At 43.5% G+C, this 25083-nt stretch overlaps 2 protein-coding genes across 3 annotated transcripts in view; both read left to right on the top strand.

The window, feature by feature from the left end:
- Positions 1-25083, top strand: part of LOC307218622 (uncharacterized protein) — a 487058-nt gene that overhangs the window by 302259 nt on the left and 159716 nt on the right. The window lies entirely within an intron of this gene.
- ZNF804A (zinc finger protein 804A) overlaps positions 9648-25083 on the top strand; it is a 209391-nt gene continuing 193955 nt past the window's right edge. Inside the window, exon 1 of the mRNA XM_079976232.1 lies at positions 9648-10214. Within this exon, the coding sequence (XP_079832358.1) occupies positions 10104-10214 (111 nt within the window). The 5' untranslated portion in view covers positions 9648-10103. The remainder of the gene's footprint in view (positions 10215-25083) is intronic.

Here is a 25083-nt window from a genome sequence, read left to right as displayed (position 1 = left end):
GATGGTTTACAAATATAGACAACCTTAGCCTACTTCTGGAGGAGCTCACAGCAACAGCAGCCCAAAACACTGGCAGGGAACATGACATTACAGGTGAGGCCAGAGACCCAACTCTTCTCCACTGGTCACATCTGAAAGCCCTATGCATGTAAAATGTGAAAGGAGCTCAAGTGGTGTGTACATATAGGATGTGCTTGATGAGACTGATTCACAACATGCATGTTCACCCCTTGATTTTACTGTAGCTGATGACTGTACACCTGAGGTTGACTTGCATTGTCTCATTTTTGTTGGTCAAAGAACCCAAGGTGGCCTTCATCATGCATCCATCCACTGGCTTTAGAAAAGTGGTGACCTTGTGTCCTTTCAGCAGGAACAATGGGGTTGTGACTTGAAATTCCACTGTAGAAATCACCCAACACTTAGAGCAAGCCCTGATATACTTAGGCCCTGAACTGTGCCTATAATTATTTTGTACCGGTATAGAGAACACCTGATTCTAGATCACCAAAGTGTTTCTTTATTAAAAAAAGAAAGCAGGTATCAGAAGTTCCTGGAAACAACATATTTTGGCTCAGAACTAACTGTGTTAGTTAGTTACATAGCCCTGTAAAATAAGCGGGAATCCTGCTGACCAATAATTTGGAAGGGAGGAAGAAATCCATCTCCCAAATAGTTGATGATATAATGTCAGTGATGACATTAGTCAGTGGTGACTGAAGCTACCTGGCAGGCCATAATACATGCCTGGAGATGGGCATTTGGTGTGGTGGGCCCCAGACAACTTGGCACCTTTGTTTCTGATAGGACTTAAGCAAAAAGCTAACTTTATCTGGCTGTAGGCCACTGTTGCTATGCTGTAACTTGCAGGTGGGAGGGGATTCTTGGAAACACTCTCAAATTTTGCAGCTAAGTGCACATCAAAAAAGACGAGAAAATCTATTCTTAAGAAATAACTCGGCCACCCATTCCATTTCTTAGAACTTCCAGAGGGCAAGTGTCAACCTCTCCAGGATCCTTGACCAGCTCTTCTAATGTCAAGTGAAGACCATTTTGTGGCAAGAATAAAAGTGTGTCACTGTGGTGACATTTCAGATTTCACAGTGGGGGCAACATTTAGCAAGAGGTTAGGTGGAAAAATAAATCTATTTTAGGATTGGCTGTAATGGTTGCCATCATTACAACCTGGGGCCATTAAAATCAACAGGAGCTTCTCTATTAGCTTCTCTGGGAAAGTGGATTCTACCTTATAATGGGAGCCCCTATAGGGTTGCTCGTACAATAAAATTATTCATGTAGGACAAAAATAACAACTTAATGCCAGTGCTTTATCTTCTACTGGAAACAATGAGCTTCCTTTTGCTGAAGAAGACAAGATGGAATGCATTGTGTGTGCTGTTCCACAAAAGTAAAACCTTTGTCATTCCCGAACAAAGTAAAATAAAGCAATGCAGAAAGTGAGAGGTATAATGACTGTGGGAATTAAAAGGCAGGTCTAAGTTGAATCAGCTCCCAGATATCAACAAATTCCTCTGCGACATATATGGCAAAATAATCTCCAAGTGGTTTACAAGTATAAAATCAATTATAAAATCCATACATAATTAAAATACATGATGGAAACAATTCCATCAAAACCTTTAAAAAATATACATAACTAGAATTTACCATACAACAAGGCAATTAAAAAGAATAAAAATAAAAGCAGTTAAAAGAGCAATGCAAGCAATTCAGTCAGGAAGTTCAAGTTCAATGGAATGCTTGCCTAGACAGCTGTGTCTTCAGGAGTTGCTGGAATATCCATACAGCTAGAGCCTATCACATTTCAACAGGGAGGGCATTCTACAACACTGTTGCCACCAGTGAAAAAGCCCACCTGTGGTTACCGCAAGCCAGTAATGATGGTTTGAGGAAATAAAGCATTCTTCCACAGAGGTGTGAGAAAGAGAGGAGAAGCCAGGGGAATCACTCAAGCTCCTTGTTCATTCTCAACCGGAATTCGATGTTTGTCCATTGTATCTGAGAAAACAAAGCAGATCCATACATCAAAACACGGCAAAACCAGAGGGATTTTTCCAAAGGAACTATAATGAAAGGATCAGCCAGCAGTGTAGACTTGGGTGAACTGTGATCTATTACCAGGTGAGAATTGAGCGTATGTTATTGTGCTTTGCTTTTCGTTAAAGGTTTTTGGTATGCTAGCACACTCAGGTAAACTTATTGAATTCACAACATTCTGGGGAGGTTGCATGTGTCTTTCTTTTTCTCTTTCTTGACTGGAATCCAAGCACCTGTGACATGACTCTTCTTTTTAAAGCATCTCCCCCCCCTCTCTCTCTCTCTCTCTCTCTCTCTCTCTCTGTAGATTGAGATGACTGTACTGGCATGAAGATTAACCCCCTACTTAAGTAAAGGTAAAGGGACCCCTGACCATTAGGTCCAGTCATGGCTGACTCTGGGGTTGCGGCGCTCATCTCGCTTTATTGGCCAAGGGAGCCGGCGTACAGCTTCCGGGTCATGTGGCCACAGGACTAAGCCGCTTCTGGTGAACCAGAGCAGTGCACAGAAACGCCATTTACCTTCCCGCCGGAGCGGTACCTATTTATCTACTTGCACTTTGACGTGCTTTCGAACTGCTAGGTTGGCAGGAGCAGGGACTGAGCAATGGGAGCTCACCCCGTCACGGTGATTCGAACCGCCAACCTTCTGATCGGCAAGTCCTAGGCTTTGTGATTTAACCCACAGCACCACCCAACCCCCTACTTACACCACTGAAAACTTCTTGGGACTACTGAAATCAGAGCCATCCCAGTATATCTTATTTCCCAAGCCATTTCCCTCTGTTAATACTTTGTCGTCTCTATAAACTAGTTCCAGCTGTGTTGATTTGCCTGATAGAGAACTTCAAGTTTGTCTTTGGAGTCTAACATGCTGCACTGTCAGCTGACACCAGCACCTTGGTCCACCTAATCAGATTCTGAATGTTATGGGAAATGGGGAGGAAACACAAAAGCAAGCTATTGCTGAAACTGTTGCTGATAAATAAATATAGCTCCTGGGAAAGACAGTCAGCAGCGGTGTGACACAGCCCCAGTTATCATCATAATTTGGATTGTCAAAATAACCCATGTTAGATGGGCATAAAAAATATGGACTGAAGCTTTCAAATCCAGCCAAATGTTTAGCACTTTTAAGCACCACTCATTTCAGAGAGAGGCACATAGCATTCCTATGCTCACATTATTCTGGGACCAGGGGAACCTCACCACAATGCAGGCAGAATTACTACCAATGCATGCTTAGTGGAAGGGCTTCAGTAGAGGCCTGTGTATTCAGCAGGGACACCGGTGGCGCTGTGGTCTAAACCACTGAGCCTCTTGGGCTTGTTGATTCGGAAGGTCGGTGGTTCGAATCCCCATAACAGAGTGAGCTCCCATTGCTCTGTCCCAGCTCCTGCCAACCTAGGAGTTCAAAAGCATGACAGTGCAAGTAGATAAATAGGTACCACTCCGGCGGGAAGGTAAACGGCGTTTCCGTGCACTCTAGTTTTTGTCATGGTGTTCCGTTGCACCAGAAGCAGTTTAGTCATGCTGGCCACATGACCTGGAAAACTGCCTGTAGACAAATGCCAACTCCCTCTGCCTGAAAAGCAAGATGAGCACCACAACCCCATAGTTGTCTTTGACTGGACTTAACAGTCCAGGTTTAATGTATTCAGCCTAACCTGCTTCGTAGAGCTGTTAGGATAAAACAGCAGGGAGACCTATAGTTGTCACTAAGTTCTGTGGAAAAAAGGGTGGAATGTAAGTAGAATAAATACATGAGGCCTAGTTAGCTTTGAGGCGGTAAACCTGTGTGCTTTGTACCATGATTGTGGTATTATATGACTGAATGCCACTTCATTGGGGGAGGGGGAATGCTTAAAAAAAATTAAGGGAAACAATTGTGTGAGGAAGAGTTTGATCGAGTAACCTCCCACCCACAGTCTAAAGGGGTACAAATAGTATACAGGCTTAAAACATCAGTAATAAATCTGCTGTGCCTTAGTGGACAGTTACCTGCACTAAACTAGGCCCTGTACAGGTACACTACAGATCTTGTCTGTAAGTGAATCAATTTTTTAAAGGTTGCCACGGGCAGTTTATCTCACCAAAAAGCACATGCTACTTAAATGTTCATATCAAGGAAAAACTTTGCTGCCATGTTCTAATACACAGCAGAAGATGGGGGTGTCATAGGGTGGGACCTTTAGAGGGCTGTTATTAATTCTCTCAAATATTGGTGGAGATTGGTAGGCCTCCACACCCAGAGTTTGCTTAATAAGCTTGCCGGTTTCATTTTGGTGCCTCCATTTCTGTGTCACACTCTGCAAGTCAAAACTTGGGCTTCTGTAACCACAAGGAGCAAATTCTGACAAGTGTCTTGCCCTTCCCAATTTGCTGCCTTTGCGGCTTACATCCCAGGTGCAACAGTTTGCAGATTCGGATAGGTGAGTGAGTGGCACCTGTCAAAATACTTTCCCCGCTTCAAGATGGGAGCTGGGGAAGATAGCACATTCCAATAAGTGGAAGGCACCTATCGTAAATCGCTGCCTCCTGTATCAAGGATACAAATGGTAAAGATAGCAAATTCTGACAGGAAAGTGACATCCATCAGCATTTTCTAGAAGTGCTGTTCTTATTTCAGAATGTAAAATGATACAATCATCATCTTTTGCTGCTAGAAGCAAGTGCAGGCTGGAAGGCATTTTTTTCAGTGATATACTGCTTCTTTCTTTCCTCCCAAATTAAGCCTTGGGATTTCATTTCATTCCACCTGCTTAAGGAAAAAGCAGAGTGGGGGAGCTCATGCTGTCAAAATGTTCCCGAATCTGTATTCTCTGGTCTAGGATCTGGAATGGGGAACCTGTAGACCTCCAGACGCAGTAACACAGGAGCTGGTCTTTTAGTGTGGTTGCCCCTGTTCTGTGGAATAGTATTCTTGTTGAGATACGATGGGCACTGTCGAGGAACAAGATATTGCTCAGTGGGTTAGAGTGCTGTGCTGATAATGCCAAGGTTGCAGGTTCAATCCCTGTATGGGACAGTTGCATATTCCTGCATTGCACAGGATTGGACTAGAAGATCCACAGAACCCCTTCCAACTCTTCACCATCCTGGCCATCATCCCTGGTGATTGGGGCTAGTGGGAGTCACAGTCACAGTCTAACAACAGAAGCTCCTATCATTCCTTTCTACACCGAGTAGAATGGAATGATAGGGATTCATACATTGTTTGATTCCAGTTTCGGTCTCTGACTTACAACATTATTGCCTCCCAGTTACAAGGTCTTATCTGCAGCAAGCCCTTAAATGCTATAGAATTCCTCATCTTCCAGGCATTGTTTCTAGAAGCACAGTTCATATTGTAACTGCTACAAATATTGTTGTTGCTGCTGCCGCTGTTATTATGACTTCATTTTCCAGCTGACTTTTACAGGATGTGAATCGAAAAACTTACAGTATCATATCAAGCATATTTACTTAGAGGTCAGACCCACTGAACTTCAACAGAACTCACTCCCAGACTCATCCAGCATTTTAGACTGCAGTTTACACACTTACCTAGGGGTAAGCCCCAATGAAATGAGTGCAATTTTAAAATGTTCAGCTTTGATCAGAGGGCTTCCTCCATCTGGCTCTACCACCTTCTGCCCTGTGGCCTCTATTGTTAATGACCTCTGAGACAGCCGTTACAGGAACACAAGATATCTATCTTCACAGTGCCAGAAGTCTCCCCCCCCCTTTTGCTTTCCTTTCTAATGTGTGTGCATGTGGGGCAGAGCGGGGAGAAACAGTTTTGTAAACATGGACCTTATTTAGAAAATTCCCAGACTCCCCCAAGTGGATAGCAAAGAAATGTAGCTCTAGAGATATTGCCAGGAAGATCCCTCCTGGCAGTCATTATCCATAATGAGCTAAATTCCTGAATTCTGATATACACTCTCTTTCCCCCATTAGCTTCAGAGCATTTGTTTGACAAGAATCATTGCCTAAGACTCTTCTTGCAAGCTGATGAGCTTTTTGCTCATTCCGTAGCTTAGCCTCTAATGTACCGGGGGGGGGGGAGGAACCTGTGGCCCTCCAGATACTGGTAGGATCAAACACCCCAGCAGATATTTAATGTTTTAAATATGTCCATTTTAAAAAAAATCCTATTGTTTTATCACTTTGGTGTTTGCCACCCTGGGCTCCTTTGGGAGAAGGGTGGGATATAAACAACTTCTCCTCCTCCTCCTCCGCCTCCTCTTCCTCCCCCTCCTCCTGAACCAGCATGGCCAATGGCCAAGGATTATGGGTCTGAGTGTCCAACATCATCGTTAGGGACACTTTCCCCTATGTCTGCTGTAATGCAAACCTCTTAGGAGGAAGGGGTCAGATTGTTATTTTTACAGACCAGGAGTGTCCACCTCAAACCCTAACCCTTCAACAAAGCTTCCACTTTTTAATATACCATAATTATATATTTTTAAATCTGCATACGGAAGTTCTATAAAATGGCTTGGGTGGTTCTTTCGACTGTCTGTCTATTGTTCAAACTGTGCCCTCCTTGCTGTCTTGTCTTTCTCCTTATCATACAGCTCAACCATATGCATATTTACTGGGAAGTATTTGTGTTCAGTGCAGTTTACTTCCAGGAAAGTGTGCCGAGGACTGTAGCCTTTAAAAAAGCCATGAAATAAAAGTGTCATTACGTTTCTGGAAGGATCCATCTTAGAACTGCAACCTTCAACTCTCTTACTGGAGAGAAGGCCCCACTGAAGACAGTGGGACTTACTTCAGAGTAAACATGACTTGGATGTATTGGCAGGGGGGGGGTAAATGAGAGGACCGTTTGTAGTCCCTTCCAGGTCTATTTTATTGATTAATTTTATTTAAACAATTCCTACGTTTCTATGATTGTGCTCCACAACCCACTTGTGTGCCATCATGATCTGTTTATCTGAAGGCTGGTAGTCTAAGGAACAAGTTGTAGTTTTTCTCAACCCAGGATTGTTCACACTCATCCTCAACACGCTGCTTACAGTGTTGTTCAAACATGGACACCAGTTGGTTTTGGACTACAATTCCCATCATCCCTGACCACTGGTTCTGCTAGCTAGGGATGATTAGAGTTGTAGTCCAAAAACAGCTGGAGACCCAAGTTTGAGTAACACTGTGCTGCTAGATTGATTCTAGATCCTTCTATTCCAAGGTTGGGTGTGGCTACTGGTACATATTTGAAAACTCTTCCCTTGATTAGGTTATCCACACCTTTTCTTTCCTGCACATGCCCCAGGTGAATGAAGAAGGAAGTGATGGTTGCCACCTTTGTACATGCCACCATCCTTGGGCAGCTGTGGAGACATCTCCATTTCTGGGATTACCTGTATCTGTTTTCAAATGGACACACTGAGGAGAAACGTAGTTTCTCAAAAAGTGCTTTACAGGGGCACAAAATATGCAGCACACCTAGATTGTGTGTGGACTACAGAAAAACAACAGGAACCCAGTTGCCACTCATTCTGGAAGAAAACGATGTGTGGACCCCAATTAAAAAACCAGACTAGCCAAGATGGGGCGGTGGGTGGTATTCACCTTCTTAGAATTATAATGTCAGATGTTCTAAGAATGGCTACAGACAGGGGTACCAACTTGAATTGGTACTCTGCATATTCGATCACATGACAAAGTGCACACACACTATTTGAATGGCAATGCCTATCAACTTTTTTGGGGGGAGGCCTTTAGCCCCTTGAAATATTTTTGGGGTGGCCTAAAGCCACCTCAGCCTCTGGGAGTCAGGCATAATAGCGTAATAAGTATGATAAAATTTAAAATCAACAACTTAATTGGTAAGTATTTGAAACCCGGTATGGCTTTTGGAAGTCCATTATATTAATAGCTCCAAGAGCAGCTTTCTCTCTTATTGCCACAGATCCCTTTAACTCTTGCGGTGCTGCTCTGCACCTGTTCAGTTCCGAAAAGAAATTGCATGCGGCCCCCAGCAAGCCTCTCCACTCGGCCTGCGTCTTAAGAGGCACCCCCGGCAGAGCGTGCGCCTCAATCTGCTTTTTCACCAATTAAGCCATCTTCGGGTTAGAGGAAGAAATAAAAGTCTCTGTAAATCCATTGCAGGAGGAATGGTCCCCAGGCTTTCCGCTGGCTGGCTATTGATCCCTTTAAGTGCCTGCTAATGAGACCCGTTTATACCCAATAAAGCACGCGCTACCGGAGCGCCAAAAGACAGATGAAGTGCTCGCAAGGAAGGGCAGCACACACCCCCCCCCCCCCGAAAACCCGGGCACAGCGGGAAGAAGTATTGATCTGCTGCGGGGCCGCCCTTCAAGGGTTAACCTGCTCGAGGAGAGAGAGAGAGAGAGAGAGAGAGAGAGAGAGAGAGAGAGAGAGAGGGAGGAGGGGGCGTGGCCACGGTGGCATCAAATCTTGAGGTGGGAGGGGGGAGTCTACAAAAGAGAGGCAAAGCTGCCGGCTCTCTCCAAGTCCCGCGGTCTGTTCCTGAAAGGGAAGAGGCGCTGAGGCTGGGAAAGCCTTGGAAGCCTTTGATTCTTCCCCATCGCCTCCGTATGTAGTTTCCCCAGTGGTGGAAAGGAAAAGCCTGCGTCCAGAAGGAAGCATTTATTTTCCTGCTTCTTGCTCTCCCATGCACACCCCGAGATTCCAAAGGTTGCAACCCCTGACATTGAAAAATCCGGTCCTGCGGGGCAGCCCAGCCGCTCCTCGCTTGGGAACTGCTTCACGACGGCAGGCAGGCAGGCAATGACAGGGTACAGGGGGGGACTATTACAGGGGAGGAGGCCCACAGCAAGGAGTCCCCCTAGCTCTGCTTCCTGTATCCCAACAAAGCGCAAGTAGGAAGCCCGCAAACAAGGCAGAGAGAAAGAGGAGCAGCGTTTGGTCTCGGATATACATTCCCTGGTGGTGGAGGCTCCACTGAGCTGGCGCGCATAGCAGAGAGTCGCTTGTAAGCAGCGAGGCAGTGGCTGCCCCGTCTTCCCCCACCTCCACAGGATCCCACCACAGCCTTGACCCCCGACAGCAGGCGTCGATCCGCTTCCCCCATCGGGAGCTGTCGGGAACGATTCTCCCCCCCCCCCCAACCAAGCGAGGGAAGCAGCTGCGAATGTCACATATTAGGGAAAGGGGATTCGCTGCAGCTGATGGAAAGGCTTCCCTCGACCAGCCAGTCAGGGACACTCGCTCGCCTACCTAAATAAATAAAATTTAAAAAATTCTCCCCCTCCCCTCTCTTCCTTCTCTTATATTTTACCTGGGCGACGGCAGCAAGAAGCTGATGTGGGGAGCGGGGGCGCCCTCTTCGCTTCTCCTCCTCCTCTGTCCGTTATTGCCCTCTTCTGTGGAGGGCTTGAGCCAAGAGTGAGGGTGGGGAGGGGGGAAACTGAGGAGGAGAGTGGGGGGGGGGGAGGAGGAGGAGGAGAGAAGGCGGCGTGTGACAGATGCACTCCTCTGACAGCTCCCCGGCTAGTGGCTCCCTGCCATTGGCTCAGTGCAGCGGAGCGGCAAGGCTGCGCGCTATAATAGCACCATGCCTGTGCGAGGCAGCAGCTCAGACTCCTTCGGCAAAGCCAGAGAGATGCTAAAGCTGCTCCTCCTCTCTCTCCTCCTCCTCCAGCAGCAGCTCTGAGGGGAAGGGGGGGGGGGGGAGACCGTGGTCAATGCCTGCTGGCTCCGGCCATTGCTAAGCTCGCCTGCTTGCTGTGTCTCTGTCCGTCTCGCTCTTTCTTCCCCACCCTGCGGAAAGGGAGAGCCGGGCTGCCGCTACTTCCACCGCCTGAGCTGGAGCGAGCAGCCGGAGGGAGCGCGGTGTGCATGCCTCTGGTGCGCGCGCCTTGTGTGTGCTCGGGGCTCGCTTCCCCCCGGGTTTCCCCACCCACTCCCGCCGCCACCCCATCGCCGCTTCCTCGCACCGCCACCCTACACGCGCACGCACATACATACACGCGCGCGCACACACACACGCCCAGCGCCTTGTTTCCCGGCTGATCGGGCACCCTCGGGGTGCATGGAAGCAGCGGCGGCAGCAGCCCACGAGGCGGCTGCCCCATGGAGTGTTATTACATTGTCATCAGCTCCGCGCACCTCAGCAATGGGCACTTTCGCAACATCAAGGGAGTTTTCCGAGGTCCTCTCAGCAAGAACGGCAACAAAACTCTGGTAAGGAGCCTTCCTCTCCACCCGCCCGCCCGCCCCCTCTCCTCTTCCTCGCTCGCTCCATTATCTGTTGATGCCTCGCTTGGGTTAACTCTGGGTTCAGCACCGCAGCGTCCTGGACAGCTCCGAGCGGCGTGCTCCAGGGAAGGTTCTCTGTCGGTTTGGTGGAGATAGATTTGCTAAAGGATAGGGAAAACGATTACCTTGTGTTCAGTCTCCCCTGCTTTCTTGTCGGTTTACTTCTGGGTCTTCCTGGACAGGGCTCTCCAACGTGCTCGTTATGTGATGGGACCTGGTTTACCGTAACCCCCAGTGGAAGGGGCACAGATGCTCTTGCTTATTGGTCGAAGCAGTGGTTAGTTCGAGTCCTTCCTTCTCTTGGAGGGTAGAGTGTTTAAAACAAGCTGTGCAGTTATCTGGTAGAGGTTACGACTCCAGAGGAAGTGGAATCCCTCTTATGTCTAGCTCTGGTTCAGCTTTGTTTAATACGAAAGAGGGTGTGAGGGTCTTCAGAAAGTAAAGGGAAAGGCAGATGGAGGCTCAAACTATTGAGTTTTTCATTAGGAGGTTGTTGAAGAACGATAGTAGTTCGGAGCATCCCCCTGTTGATAAGAAGGGGATGTAAATCAACTTATAGTACAATCCTATGCATGTCTACTCTGAAGTTGGCCCCACTGCTTTCAATGTACCTTATTCCCAGATAGTGTATCTAGGATTACAATCTTGCACACCTGTTCTCATTTGACTTCCAAGTGCTTAAGAAGGCACTCCTATACCTTCTCCCTCAGGAGTAAGCTTCTTTTGCACATAAGGTTGATGCTGACTAACTGCCCATGGGGTGGCTTGAGTTGAGAATGCACTAAAGGCACACCTACCTCAATGATATATTGGTATATTCAGGTTGCCAGCCAAATTACATTAGTTGGGGTGTTTGGCTGGCAACTCTTCTGTTAAATCTGTTGATGAACACATGCTTGGTTTGACTTGAGAGTGATCACATTTGTTGTGTCTGTGTTTGAAATTGTTGATGCTGGAAGGAATTGTTTTCTGAAGAAGTTCAGCTTCTTCATATGACAAATGAGATGCAGGAAGGCTACCCACTGTGGACCTGTCACCATGTGCAAGAGAGCCCTGAAAAAGTTCTATAGTACTGGATCCAGCTTTGGAGAGAGGAACACTGTTTTCTCACTAGTGCTTATTGAAACTTTTCTATAGCAACAATGCAGTAGGAATTCAGCACATGTCCCTTGTGTGGAAGAGTTGCTTCCTATGCTTGCTAAAGATGGTTACCTTGTGATTTCTCTGTAAATATAGTGACTGAGCAAAGTTTGAGGCAAGTCCTAAAATAAATTACACTAAATAGAAAATGACACTGGTTTAGGAAATGTTGGCGCTCTCTTCTATGGTTATCACTGGAAGCACCTTGTTAAATTCATTCATGTTTCATCAAGCAGGGACACACAGAGATCCCTATGAAATAATAATGGAAGATGGTATGAATTATGCCAAGTTGGGTGCTGTTCTCTTTAAGGAGCAATAAGGCAAGAATGATTCATTGATGAAATTAGCAAGCAGCCCACAAGCATTTCTATCCATGTTGGTTAAACTGTGTCAAAATCTTATTACCTTCATTGTTCACTAGCCTGAGCTTTCATTGCTATGATTGGTTTGTGTATACAGAATTTTCTCTGTGACTTTAACAACTGTGATCCTAAATACAATTCCTTGGAAGCAAGTGCCCATATTGTCAATGGAATGTACTTCCAAGCAGGTGAAATGGGTTCCTATCTCAAATATCTATAGGTAAATTTGTTACCAATGGCAAGGGAAGATTTGCTGCAATATTTCAGATGCCTGGAACAAAGTTAATGTTACACCTTGTGGAGGATCGCAGCTCAAGTTGATGCACTTCTGTAAAGTTCTGTTTGGTGACAAGTGGCACTTTGAAATGTCATGTTGATCACATTCCAAAAAATATATATGTCAAATGCCTTTTGTCATGTACCACTAATACATCTGAAAGTTCAATTATCTGCTTATTATTCGGCATGATTGGGAGCAAATCTTAAGATATTTTCTTACGTACCACATTCTCATGTAGAAAAGTCCTAAATGTCACCAATCCCTGAGTACTGACATAATTTGTTTTGCCTTGAAGTTATTTTGGCATGTGGCAAAATTGGCCTTTGCCGCAAATCTAATTCAGTTTCGGTATTTGGGGAGAGTTTTTTGTTTTTTTAAAAAAAGTTAATTTAATGAAAGTGATACAGAAGACTTCCTGAAAGGTAATATAAGGAAAATCTTCTTATAATACAACCTAATGCTCTCAAAAATGAAATTCATTTCTTTTTGGAAGTGAATGCAAAATTATTTCACAGACCCAGTCAACCTGGATGTAAATGTACTTCTTAAATGTAATTTAAAGTGGAAAAATCTTTCAAGGGAGATATGGGGTTTTTCATAAGTAAAAAATACATAGTCTGCAATCTTGACTTTCTCTTCTTGATACATAATAGAAAGGGGCATTATGCATGAAAAAGGAACCAAATTAACAGCATAATGGACAGGAGGGGAAAGAAGTAGAGCTGGCACCCAACTGAAGACAGTGTGGTTAACTTTGTTAAAGAATGAAATTAAGTTGCATGATTTTACATATTAGGACAAATGGAAAAAGCTATTCATTTTTGTTTTTAGATCATGGATGGGAAGGGGGAAAGTGTTGCTATCCAGGTGTTCCTGGACTACAACTCTTGTATTCCTTTAGCATTGACCATGTGGGCTGGGGCTGATGGGAATTGGAGCCTTACAATATCTGGAGGGCTGCAGCTTCCCCATCACTGTCCAAGCAGGCACCACCTTAGAAGATGTGTTCCATGCAAGAAGGCATCATCTAAGTTAGTGCTTACCACCCACAGTTTTTCTGTCAGAATTTTTATTTTAAAGGGGTTTCCTGATTTATTAGTATTTAAAACTTTTAATAGATTAAGCAGTGCCCCCAGGTTTGTCCTGAAGAGATGTAGATATATCATTCCACCAAAAATTTGTGTGCATCTCTTTCTCTTTCTGTGTGTGTGTGTTTGCGTGTGAAATGAATATACATATATATGCACACACATGACTGAAGCTAAAATGAACTTCTACCAAAAGCTTTTTGTGACAGCGACACTGTATAATCAACTTTAGTGCAGGAGGCCCATGTTGTTTTGTTGGCAAGGAAGTGCATACATTCCCAGGGAACATCAGAAAAACCCATAAGACTGGTTAAATGAGCAATTTATGATTTTAGATGTAATGAAAGGGCCCTGGTTATTTCAGCTTTCAAAGGAGTTTATTTTATTGCATTTGTGCAATTTCTCCATTGGCCAAGAGGGGCCACTGCTGAGCAGTTTATCCCCCTCTCTTACGCTCTCATCTCTTTCTCCTCTGAACTAACTTTGCTGTGTGGTTGTGGTCTTAAGAATGAGGACAGTAGATGTTAATCCCACTCCTGATCTAGTGAGCAAAGAAGCACAAATCTGAGGATTTATTGCTCTTTCTCAGATTTCTAGTTGGGGGTGGAAGGGGTGATGGTGCCTTAGGTCTTTTCTTCGCTTGCTTCACTGCTTGTGAGTGACTTGAAAGAGATGATTGTGAAAGTGCAGCTACATGGTGTTAAATAGAGGAAATGAAGAGCCTCCATTCATATCGGCTCCGTAGTAGGAAAGTGTGGCACCCCAGCACCCTCACATTCATGGTCAAGTACAGTAAATCAATAAAAATAACTGAGTTTCTGCTCTCTGCTAACATAAACCCTGGCTATGCCCATGATCACATCATTTTCATTTCTACTATGAGACGGAGGGAAATGTTTCGCCGTGACGAAGATGCAAAAGGAAACTGAAGAACAAAGAAGTTGGGGAACAGGAAAGGAGACCACAAGAGCTGTGAGACTGGAAAATGGCTATGGATCAAGAAAACCATGAGTGAACATTGTAGTGAATGTAAAGGTTGGATAAGATGCTGTAAGCCCAGGACGGAAATTTGTGGTCCTCCATATATTGTTGGACTCCAACTCCCATCATCCTTTGCCAGTATAGTTAGTGGTCAGGAATGATGGGAGCTGTAGTTCACTACTAAGTGGAGGGCCACAGGTTCCTTGCCTCTGCGGTAAATGGATGTAATTGAAACAAATGTTCAGAACGAGCACGGAAATGAACTCAAGCTTTGATGCCGTGTGTCGCTGTATGCTGTAATTAAAATTATGTAGTGAAAATTGAGGTCCTGTAAATGTTTCCCTGGGAATAAGTACAATGAAGCTCAACAGGACCTATTTCCAAGTAGATAAAGGTAAAGGACCCCAGTTAAGTCCAATCAAAGGCAACTATGCTGTGCAGCGCTCATCTCGCTTCAGGCCGAGGGAGCCAGCGTTTGTCCACAGACAGCTTTCTGTGTCATGTGGCCAGCATGATTAAGCTGCTTCTAGCGCAACAGGACACTGTGACGGAAGCCAGAGCACACAGAAATGCCATTTACCTTCCCGTTGCAGTGGTACCTATTTATCTACTTGCACTGGTGTGCTTTTGAACTGCTAGGTTGGCAGAAGCTGGGACAGAGCAATGGGAGCTCACCCCCTCATGGGGATTCAAATCGCCGACCTTCCGATCGGCAAGCCCAAAAGGCTCAGTGGTTTAGACCACAGCGCCACCCGCTTCCACTTTCCAAGTAGCTATGCATATGATTGCACTGTAAGTACGTAGAGAATTCACAATATAGTTGCAAAGGATGTGTATTACAAAGAAATGATGGTTCTAGATTCAGGTAGGTAGCTGTGTTGGTCTGACGCAGTAGATACATACATATATATATATATGTCCAGTAGCACCTTAGAGACCAACTAAGTTTGTTCGTGGTATGCACACTTCTTCAGATACATGAAAGCTCATACCAAGAACAAATTTAGTTGGTCTCTAAAGTGCTACTGGACAATTTTTTATTTATTTTTAATTTTTATGTATTTCTAAAGAAATGATGGTGGGATTTAGTTGGAATTGTATTAGAAAGATTCCTTTCCATGACAGGACTTTATTTAATTTACCTGCAAAGTAGCAAAATAATTAAAATGAAATAATTTTTGAGCACAGAAGAATTGTTCGCATTAGCCCAACAACAGCTGGACAAAACATACCAACTGTTTCAAAACTCTCACATGCAACATGAAGACAAGAAGCAACGATATAGTAGGTCAGACTATTCTGCCCAGTGCTGTTATTCAGGCTAACAGTGTCTCTCCAGCATCTCAGAATCCTGTCATCCTGCTTTTTTCTTCTTCTGGGGGTACTCAAGGGTATGCAGTACCAACAACTGCCCCCCCCCAAAAAAAAACCTTTAAAGTATGGCACTTACTGTAATGACTTTATGGTGAATACCAGACCTTTTTCTCTCATTTTTTAAAAAATAATAATCACTTGTATCATCTGACACCTGATCATTTTAATTGAAGATGCTAGAGATTGTACCTTGGACCTTCTGCATGCAAACATGTGCTCTGCCACTGCATAATAATCCCTTGCCAAAAATAGTGTGTTATAAGTACAGGAAAAGCCCAGCCTATAGGAGCAGTTAATCAATGGAATAAAATATCTGGAAAGGAAGTGGAATTTCTTTTAGAGGGAGCTTTCAAAGAAATGAAAGTAGGGCTGTACTTAGACACACACACCCCGCTCTCCATTGCAGTGCCAGTATTCTATTTTAACTTCTGCAACGCAATTCAATTCTTTGTTTATTGTTTACATTTTATACTACTTACTATAAAGAAATTCTTGAAGTGATTCATGTCATAAAGATGGTACTTTTAAAACCATTTCAAAAAGCAGAAAGATAAAGAACTAAAGCACTGTAGAATCCAGGGTTAACGATCAAGATTCACAGGCAAAGGGGCATGTTTTTTGTAATAATAATAATAAATATAATAATAATAATAAATATAATAATAATAAATATAAATATAATAATAATAATAATAATAATAATAATAATAATAATAATAATAATTTGTTTATTTTATTCTGCCCATCTGGCTGGGTTTCCCCAGCTACTCTGGGTGAGTCCCAATAGAATATTAAAAACACGATAAAACATCAGACATAAACAGGGCTGCCTTCAGATGTTTTCTAAAAGTCAGGTAGTTGTTTATTTCCTTGACATCTGATGGGAGGGCGTTCCACAGGGCAGGTGCCACTATTGTGAAGGCCCTCTGCCTGCTTCCCTGTAACCCTGTATAGGAAGAACACTTCTATGTTGAGGTTTCCTGCATAACAGGAAGGGGAGAGCATTCCACAGGGTAGGGACTATCTCAGAGACAGCCTGCTTCTAAGTTGCCATCAAAGAACAATTTGCAGGTTCTGGAAAAACCCACAAAGCCTCCCTTGAATATCTTCATGATCGAACAGTTTATACAGGGGAAGGATGTTTTCCAGGTAACCTAAACTGCTGAGGGCTTTGTTCTACTGAATACCCAGGCAGCTGCATGTGGAACCAGCTGTAGCTTCTGGATCAGATTCAAGGGGAGCCCTACATATTACCATAATCCAGTCATGAGGTCATCTAATCATGAGGTCATCAGTGCATGAATCACAGTGGCTGACCTATTCCTGCTTGCTGTTCTGGAGCAGGTCTTAGCTGGTGTACCAGCCACAGCTGGTAGTAGACACTTGTCCCCACAGAAGCTTCTTGAGCCTCTCATGACAATGACTCATCCAGGGTCTAAATGACAGAAACTGATCCCGCAAAGAATAAGGCAATACACTGGACACCACAGGCAGTATCCAAATAACTTGTTCGATCAGTGTAAGCATTTGCACGTTGGAACTACCCCCTATCTCTTCCCTGCTGCATATCCCCTAAATCTGTTCTGGGGATTTGTGCAACCCTCTGGAATAGATCTGGGGAGGGTGCAGGGCAGGGAGGGGAGAGGGAAAGGTCAGTTGCACACGCAGGAGTACTTGCACTGACAGAATGAGTTAGCTGGAAACCGCCTCACGTCTGATACTATACTAACCTGAGCAATTTTATCCTTGAATTTTATATAAAAGTGGTCTCAGCAGACCTCTGACAGTTCCAACATGCAATTCACTGAGCTAAACATTATTTAGGGCAAAATCTCACTGTTTAGTGTGTTCCTTTATATTCAACGAGACTAGAAAAGGTGATGGTGATATTTGAAATTTCTTTTGGAGGAGGAATGCTTGCCTGGCACTTTGGTTACGTATTTTTAGGGATCAGGCAAAAATGTTTCTTAATCAGGCCTTTGACTGATCAAGATTCTATGGCTTTTTAAATGTGTCTGTAGGAAGGTGGTTATTGGCTTGTTTTTATTTTATTATGTATTTTGGGTTCTCATTTTGCATTTTTATGTTGTGAACTGCCTGTGATATTCAGATGAAGGGGGTATACAAACTGAAATGGTGGTGGTGGTGATGATATTGTATCTGCCCTCAGTCTACTAGGCATTCTTAAATAGAACACACTACAAAAAGCCCCAGGCATTGCATAAGCCTATTGTTTAAGATGGGGTTACCAACTGGTGACCCACAAGCCAAATTTAGGCCCCAAAGTGTTGTGATCTGATGTCCCTGCAAGTGTTGATCTAGGGGTAGTAAATGTTTTGCTCATGCTTTCACGTATATGAAAAAGAAACAATGGGCTGCCATGCCTATTTTGGTTGAACACTACTGTCTCTCAGTTTTGCGCTCACTCTTGAAGATTAAAGGTTCAAAGCAGATTTGTTTCTCAAGGACATCACCTGCTATTTTTTATCTTGCAGTGCCTGAGTAAATGAGCCCCCATGCTTGTAAAGTCCTTGCTGCAAAATGATGTTGGCTTGATTATTGAACCAAGTTTGTTGCTGTGTTTAAAGTTTAAGGTTCATAGTGTATTTATGAAGTGTGCTGTGCTTCTGTCAGCATGCAGCTGGTTCCAGAAATAATCTTCTTCTTCTTCTTCTTCTTCTTCTTCTTCTTCTTCTTCTTCTTCTTCTTCTTCTTCTTCTTCTTCTCTTCTTGTATAGTCATTTAGTTGTGTCCGACTCTTCGTGACCCTATGGACCAGAGCACGCCAGGCACTCCTGTTTTCCACTGCCTCCCGCAGTTTGATCAAACTCATGCTGGTAGCTTCAAGAACACTGTCCAACCATTTCATCCTTCTCCTTGTGCTATCCATCTTTCCCAACATCTTTTCCAGGGAGTCTTCTCTTCTCATGAGGTGGCCAAAGTATTGGAGCCTCAGCTTCAGGATCTGTCCTTTCAGTGAGCACTCAAGGCTGATTTCTTTAAGAATGGATATGTTTGATCTTCTTGCAGTCCATGGGACACTCAAGAGTCTCCTCCAGCACCATAAGTCATTAAATTCACCTCTCTTCTGTTATGGTCTAAGTCACATACAATCCATGCCCTAGAGGCTGAACCCTCCAGCAATGATTCTGTGCCTTTTCTCATGACTGCACAGACAGACGATCCCCCTACAAGCTTCTTGTGGGCCCACAGTTTACAATTTTTCATCTGCTGTATATACAAAAGAGATAGCATCAGTGCTTCAATATTGTCATTGCTGGATATTTTCAGATAAATTTGCAGAAAGGAATCCTCATCAGTGCTCTCATCACTGAGGGCAGAGTGAGGTTGATGAGGCAGTGCCCCCCCCCATTTGTCCTGATGCGACTGTCTCCATTGGTCTCCACAAGTGTCCAAAATGCAGTTCATTCAGACGGGGTTCTATCCAAATACTATCAAACCTTTGCATTAGCAACTGACATTAAAAGAAGTCATGTAAATGCAAAATATAGATTTCCAGGCGTCCTGAATAAATGACAGTTGCCACAGACCAATTTGCTGCTGATAGAAGAGCACCTCAGGCAACCGCTAAGGTTGGATTGAAGAAACCTGTTGTACATATTGCTTTTCAGTATCTGTTGGAGGTGGAAATGAAAACCTTATGGTGTGTCGGCATATGTTGTTGGCAGCGCAGTAGGTAGCATAGAAAGGGGAAGAAATGTAGAAAGCTTCTGCGGCGACTGGTTATTTCTTAGCTGTTAACGTTTTTTGTGCTCTTGATAGGTTCAGCTGGTAAAAAAATTCAGTCCTACAAAAAAAGGGAGATACTATTTCAGAGGTATGTGTTATAGAATAAATATTTAGTATACTGGTTCTGTGAAAAGCTTGGTTTAAAAGGACAGGAAGCCTCAGAAAGCCAAACTCCCAGGGAAGCAGCAAGTATCCCCTTCCCCAGAACAAGTAAAACAAAGCTTGTGATAATCCTGAAGGCCACAATCCTGTGCCTTCTGATAATAATAATAATAATAATAATAATAATAATAATAATAAATTATTTTATTTATACCCCCCCCAGCAAAGACCGGGCTCAGGACAGCTAACAAACAATAAAAAACAAGTTGATTGAAATGCAACTTAAAAAACAACATTAAAATACAACATTAAAACATTAAAATGCAGCCTCATCACAGGAGGAGAAAGAAAAAAGAAAGAGGGGGAGGGAATCAAATTGACTCAAAGCCAAAGGCCAGGCAGAACAATTCTGTCTTGCAGGCCCTGCGGAAAGAAATCAGATCCTGCAGGGCCCTGGTCTGATGAGACAGAGCGTTCCACCAGGCCGGAGCCAGTGTTGAAAAGGCCCTGGCTCTGGTTGAGGCTAATCTAACTTCCTTAAGTAAGACAACTAATCTCAGTGGGCCCTGCTTCTGAGTCAACCTGCCTAGGACTGAACTGTGCAAGCAGTTGATCTTCCTAAATTTCAAGAGCTGATTTTAAAAGATTGCTTCAGGCTTTGCCCATCAAAATTATTCACTGAGGGAAAACCTTTTCACAAAAGTCTAGCTTTGTCCTAATAAACTTGTTCAGTAGTGCTATAGTATTGTTTTTATTATTAATATTGAAAAATGGTGCTTCCTTGTCTTTTCATAAGATGCACAATTTAAGAAAAAAAGTAAAAAGAAATCAACAGATAAACAAGAGGGGGAACCAACGGCAGATCCTTAAAAGCAAAAGGGGACCGGGGCAGGGGGACACTGAGAGAGTTTGCCAATCACTTACAGGCATTAAGATAGGATCCCAAAACAACACATTGGTTGAGATGCTCCAGTCTAGCTAGGAAGAGGCTTCCATTTGTGTATTCCTAGCTAGATGGGGGTACACTTGCAGAAATGAGTTGTAGTCATGCAGTCCTTGTCTTTGGTCCAACGGTCAGTGCTTCCAATTGCTTGCTCAGGTGGGGGAGCGGAGAAGGATGGACTTAGTCTTCCTTTTCCTGTCAATCAAGACACAGACTGGTGGAATGCTAAGCCTTTTGGAAAGGGGTTATTGCATGGAATGTCAGTATTGTGGACTTGGAGAGGGAGCTGAAGGGCTGAATTGATGGCTAGAGTGAGATTTAAATCTTAGCTACTATGTGACAGTTATCTGATACATGCATATAGATATTCCAATAAGCATCTTTGGCTTTGCTTCCATGATAGTTTCATGGTATAACTAGGACTTACCCATCCAAAACTTTTATTAGCCCACTTTTCAAACCAGTAAATAAATCCAGCTCTAGCATATGCCATACTAATTTCCAAACTTGTTTCCATTTTTTTTCTTGCTTAAAAACAAATCCTTAAGAAAGATATGGTTCTTCTGTTACCACTTGTCCATCTGTCCATATTCCATGTTACATTTGACATTTAACTAAAAAGGCACTTATTTCCTTCTTCTTTTCATCCCTTTGGTTTTAATTGGTAGAAAATCCCGATGTCACTGGAGTGATTCTGAAAATGCTGAGGGTCAAGGTCAGAAATTTGAGTGACTTCTGTAGAAAGTGTCTAATTAAGGAAAACTAATAACCAGAAAATAAAAATCAACAGAATACTTTCCAGAGTTTAGTAATACCTAGAAAAGTGTACTCAAGTGCGCCATGACTACAAAATCTACAATAGCCACATTGGCTGGAATAACATGGGTGCATTTACTTCGGGAAATGTAAAAATAGAACCCAAACTGAGAAGTGAGATTGTACAACGGATGGAATCCAGATGAGAAGGACCAGCTCCTGGCATCCTTGGACAGCTGTCAGGGCCCATTGCCCTAGACCTTCCTACATCTTTGTTTTCCTAGGCACTCTTAGCAGTGGAAAGATCTAGCTTTCAATGTCCCACAATGCCACTGACCTTGCATTGCTTTGGGAATAATAACATGGCTAGGTAGAAGCAGCTGCCCAGGACTGCCTGATTTGTTATCAGCCACAGTTAGGTAAGCCTGCCAGGTCTGCTGGCAAAGGAGAGAGCCCACCAGAGGACACAGTGCCCAGAGCTCCCTGAGAGGTGGACTAAATGGAAGCACTGGGCTAATAGGTGCCATCTTCTCAAGATGATTGAAGGGACCCAATGTGACATCCTGATGTTGCCAGAGGGCGGAGCTGAATGCCTTATGAACATTGAGGGAGTCTGGCCTCCTAAAAAAACTTTGGGGCCTCCGAAAGTGCCTCAGCCCCTAGAGGTTGATGCCTATGATTGGGTTTAAGGGATAAGGTATATTTTTGGTAGGTAGAAACTCTAGCTTGCAGCTGAACTAGAACAAAATGCATCTTACTAGATTCAAGCAATTCCAGGAGTGGGAGCTTTTCTGTCATTTCCAGCCTTTCTAAACTTTCACATACTCATTCCTTAGTAACTGATTTCATTGCTGCAGAGGTTGGATCTAATTAATCCAGCCTTGAAATTTATAATCTTAAATCATGCAGGATTTCTTGCCAGGTTTTTAATCTCAGGAAGGGTTGACAACCTATATATGAAGGGATACCTGTCTGGGTAGATAAATCAAGTAGTCAGAAGCTACAGGTGAGTTGATTTGCAGAGTATGCATAGCAGTGTCCTTCAAAATTGCTAGCAGTGTTTGAAGGGATTTACTGTCACTACCCACGTGACACGTTTAACACTTCAGCAGGTGAACTGACCTTTAAATATGATCCTTCTCAAAGAAGTAGTGACAGAATAAAGTCTGCTAACTGAAGCTCTGACTACATTTAGTCCAGCTCTGCAGACTTCAATAAGAGTACTGTGGTTTTTAAACAATTAAGGATCTGGGTATTTTTTTAAGGATATTTTGTTCCCTTTATAAACACATCCTACTCAGCAGAATGTCCATACTAAAAAAGAATTCCTTTTACTTTCCCATGTCTCATTTGTCCACACAGACAGTCTGATAGACTACAGTGATACACGAGATTTTATTTATTGTATATGGACAACAATCACATGGCTTGTATAATAAATTTAAATGTCTGTCAGTGAGGGCAAATGAGGTCAAGCACAGTGAATGCAAAGAAGAAGAACTAGCAACTAGAAGAATAAAAGGATTGCACACAATGTGTCCCCCCCCCGCCATGAGAGGTTTATTTCCTTTACCCCCAACAATTTGTTCAGCCACACTGAGTCTATCAATTTACAAAGTGGATTATATTCAGTACAATTAGAGTACCAAGTAACTATTTTTCATGGTATTACTAATGGGCCATACTGTCTGTTGGAGATGAAACAGCAGGGATCATTCCGTTTGTAACTGAAGGGTTAATTCTGTTAGTGTTAAAGTCAAATAGGCAGAGTGGCATGATCTTCACTTATGTATGCAACACAGACACTGATTAGCTGTGCAGTTCTGAAGGAGTTTTTCTACCCTGCTATGTAAAAGGCTTGATTAAGAAAGACAACATCTCTGTTCCTTTCTCCTCAAAGCATACAGTTTGCTCAATTTATGCTCAGTAAAGTGCTATCGGGATCCCCCTCCCCCTGCTCTGGATTCCATCTGTTTTATTTAAGTGACTTTGCTAACACTGTCATGTACCACTTACAGCAGCTTTAATGAAAAAATGTTGTCGGTGGTGGAAGGGTTGTGCTCCCAATATTCTCTCCTCCCACCCCCCAGCTTGGAAAACCAGTTTAAATGAAAAATAGGTAATGTTGCAATATGGAAAGATATTGCAACACTGAAAACATGTTGCTAAGCCATGCATGTTTTATACATGTCTCACATTTCAGTTGGGCGCCTTTGTTCTTTCTTTAAAGCAGGCATTCTCTTGGTTCCTCAAATCAAAATCGGCAATTGCCATGTATACATCAAATTTGTTACAGCTAATGATTGGCTGATCAGGAGGGTGCGGCAGGCTGCTTTCCAGGAATCACTTGCTTCATAATGGAAAGTGTAACCTCTCTCTCTCTCTCTCTCAACATCTGAGTGACACAGGAGAAACTGCGATATAAAGTGTCACCCTACAGTTTCATTTTCTCCAGGATTGGTTAGATTTGCACCCTGCCTTTCTGAGACTTATGACCCACTCAAGGTGACTTACGTAGAATTAAAATCACAACCATAGCAAAACATCTATTATATATAAAGACAGAGGTGACAGATAGAAACAGTCCTTAGCAGAGACACTTATCTAAGGTGGCACAGTGAAAGAAAATGGCAATATCAGCCCTTGCTGGCAAACGTTTTCCAAGAACTAGAGTAAAGATGTTTCCCAGATCCTTCTACCCAGTTTGGGTAAACTGTGACCCTCTCATATGATAGGTTTGCCATATTTCAAAAGGAGAATATCCAGACATGGGCTGCCATACATCCAGATTTTCCTGGACATTTCAGCAATTTCCGTCCAGATGCTGTTTAAGAGAGCCAAATACCAGCTATGTCTGGGAAATTGTGGGCGTATGGCAACTCTACCATATGATGATGGATCTCCCATCATTCTTGAGCATTGACCAGGTTGGCTGAGGCTGATCTAGGATTTTGGAGTCCAAAAACAATGGGAGAGTCGCAGATTGGCTGCCCTATGCTTTAAATGGACATACTAATGGTCGACTGCATGGGTTCTACTGATGAACTGTGAGCCCTTCTCTTAGCATCACATTTCCTTATTCTTGGATTCAGTTCACAATGTCAAGTGTGAGTCAGGCTATGCACAGGTACAGTGGTGGTGATGCACAATGGTGGCAGGTGGGCGGGATGCTGCATCCATTGTGTTCTGTGGAAGCACAAGAGCAAGGCCTAGAATAGATTGTTTTCTGGCACAAATCTTGGAGAGGCTAGATTGTGTGGGGATATATAAAGCTAGGTCAGGCAAGACAGAACCTCTGACAGCTTCCAGGAAGTTGCTTCAACAAAGGGCTGAAGTCAGCTGAGTGCTGAAGCCTGCATTTGGCAAGCAAAAGACTCCATAGCATCTTCCGTTAAAAATATTAGGTAGGCAAAGATGGGGAAGACCTCACTGAGAGCTGGTGCCAATTGGAGTAGACCAGTGTTCTTCAACCATGGGTTCAGAGATGATGATCAACTGCAAATCTCATCATTCCTTGCTTCTATCTAAACTGGTTGGCGTGATGGTAATTGTAGTCCAACAACACCTAGGGAACTGAAGTTGAAGAACACTGGAGTAGATGGTAGGGCTACATGGACAAGCCCTTGCATTAAAACTGATGAGATTTAGCCATTGATTTTATAATACAAAGTGGCTATATCGAGCTTCTGTTGGCTTCTACTCACTGCAAATAGCAAAAACTTCATTTCTCATCTATTTCCAAAGACTTTAGAATGTCTTGCCTCACTTTCATGAGGGCTGGAAACATGTTTTAACAAATATTTGCATTCTTAGAATAACATTCCCCTTTGGTTACCCTATTGCACAACCCTGACTTAATGAGAGCCCCCCCCCTTTTAAGTAAGTAAGTAAGTAAGTAAGTAAGTAAGTAAGTAAGTTCCTGTCCAGTTTGTCACTAGATTCTTGTGATATTGTTGGTTATTGATATTTCTAAAAATGGTTGTGCAAGTTTGTTATTTTCAAAGATTGTAATGCT

The sequence above is a fragment of the Podarcis cretensis genome, assembly GCF_951804945.1.
Source record: "Podarcis cretensis genome assembly, chromosome: 1".
Classification (NCBI taxonomy): domain Eukaryota; kingdom Metazoa; phylum Chordata; class Lepidosauria; order Squamata; family Lacertidae; genus Podarcis; species Podarcis cretensis.
Note: the sequence above shows the minus strand (reverse complement) of the source record. Positions and strands in the feature narration are given on the sequence as shown.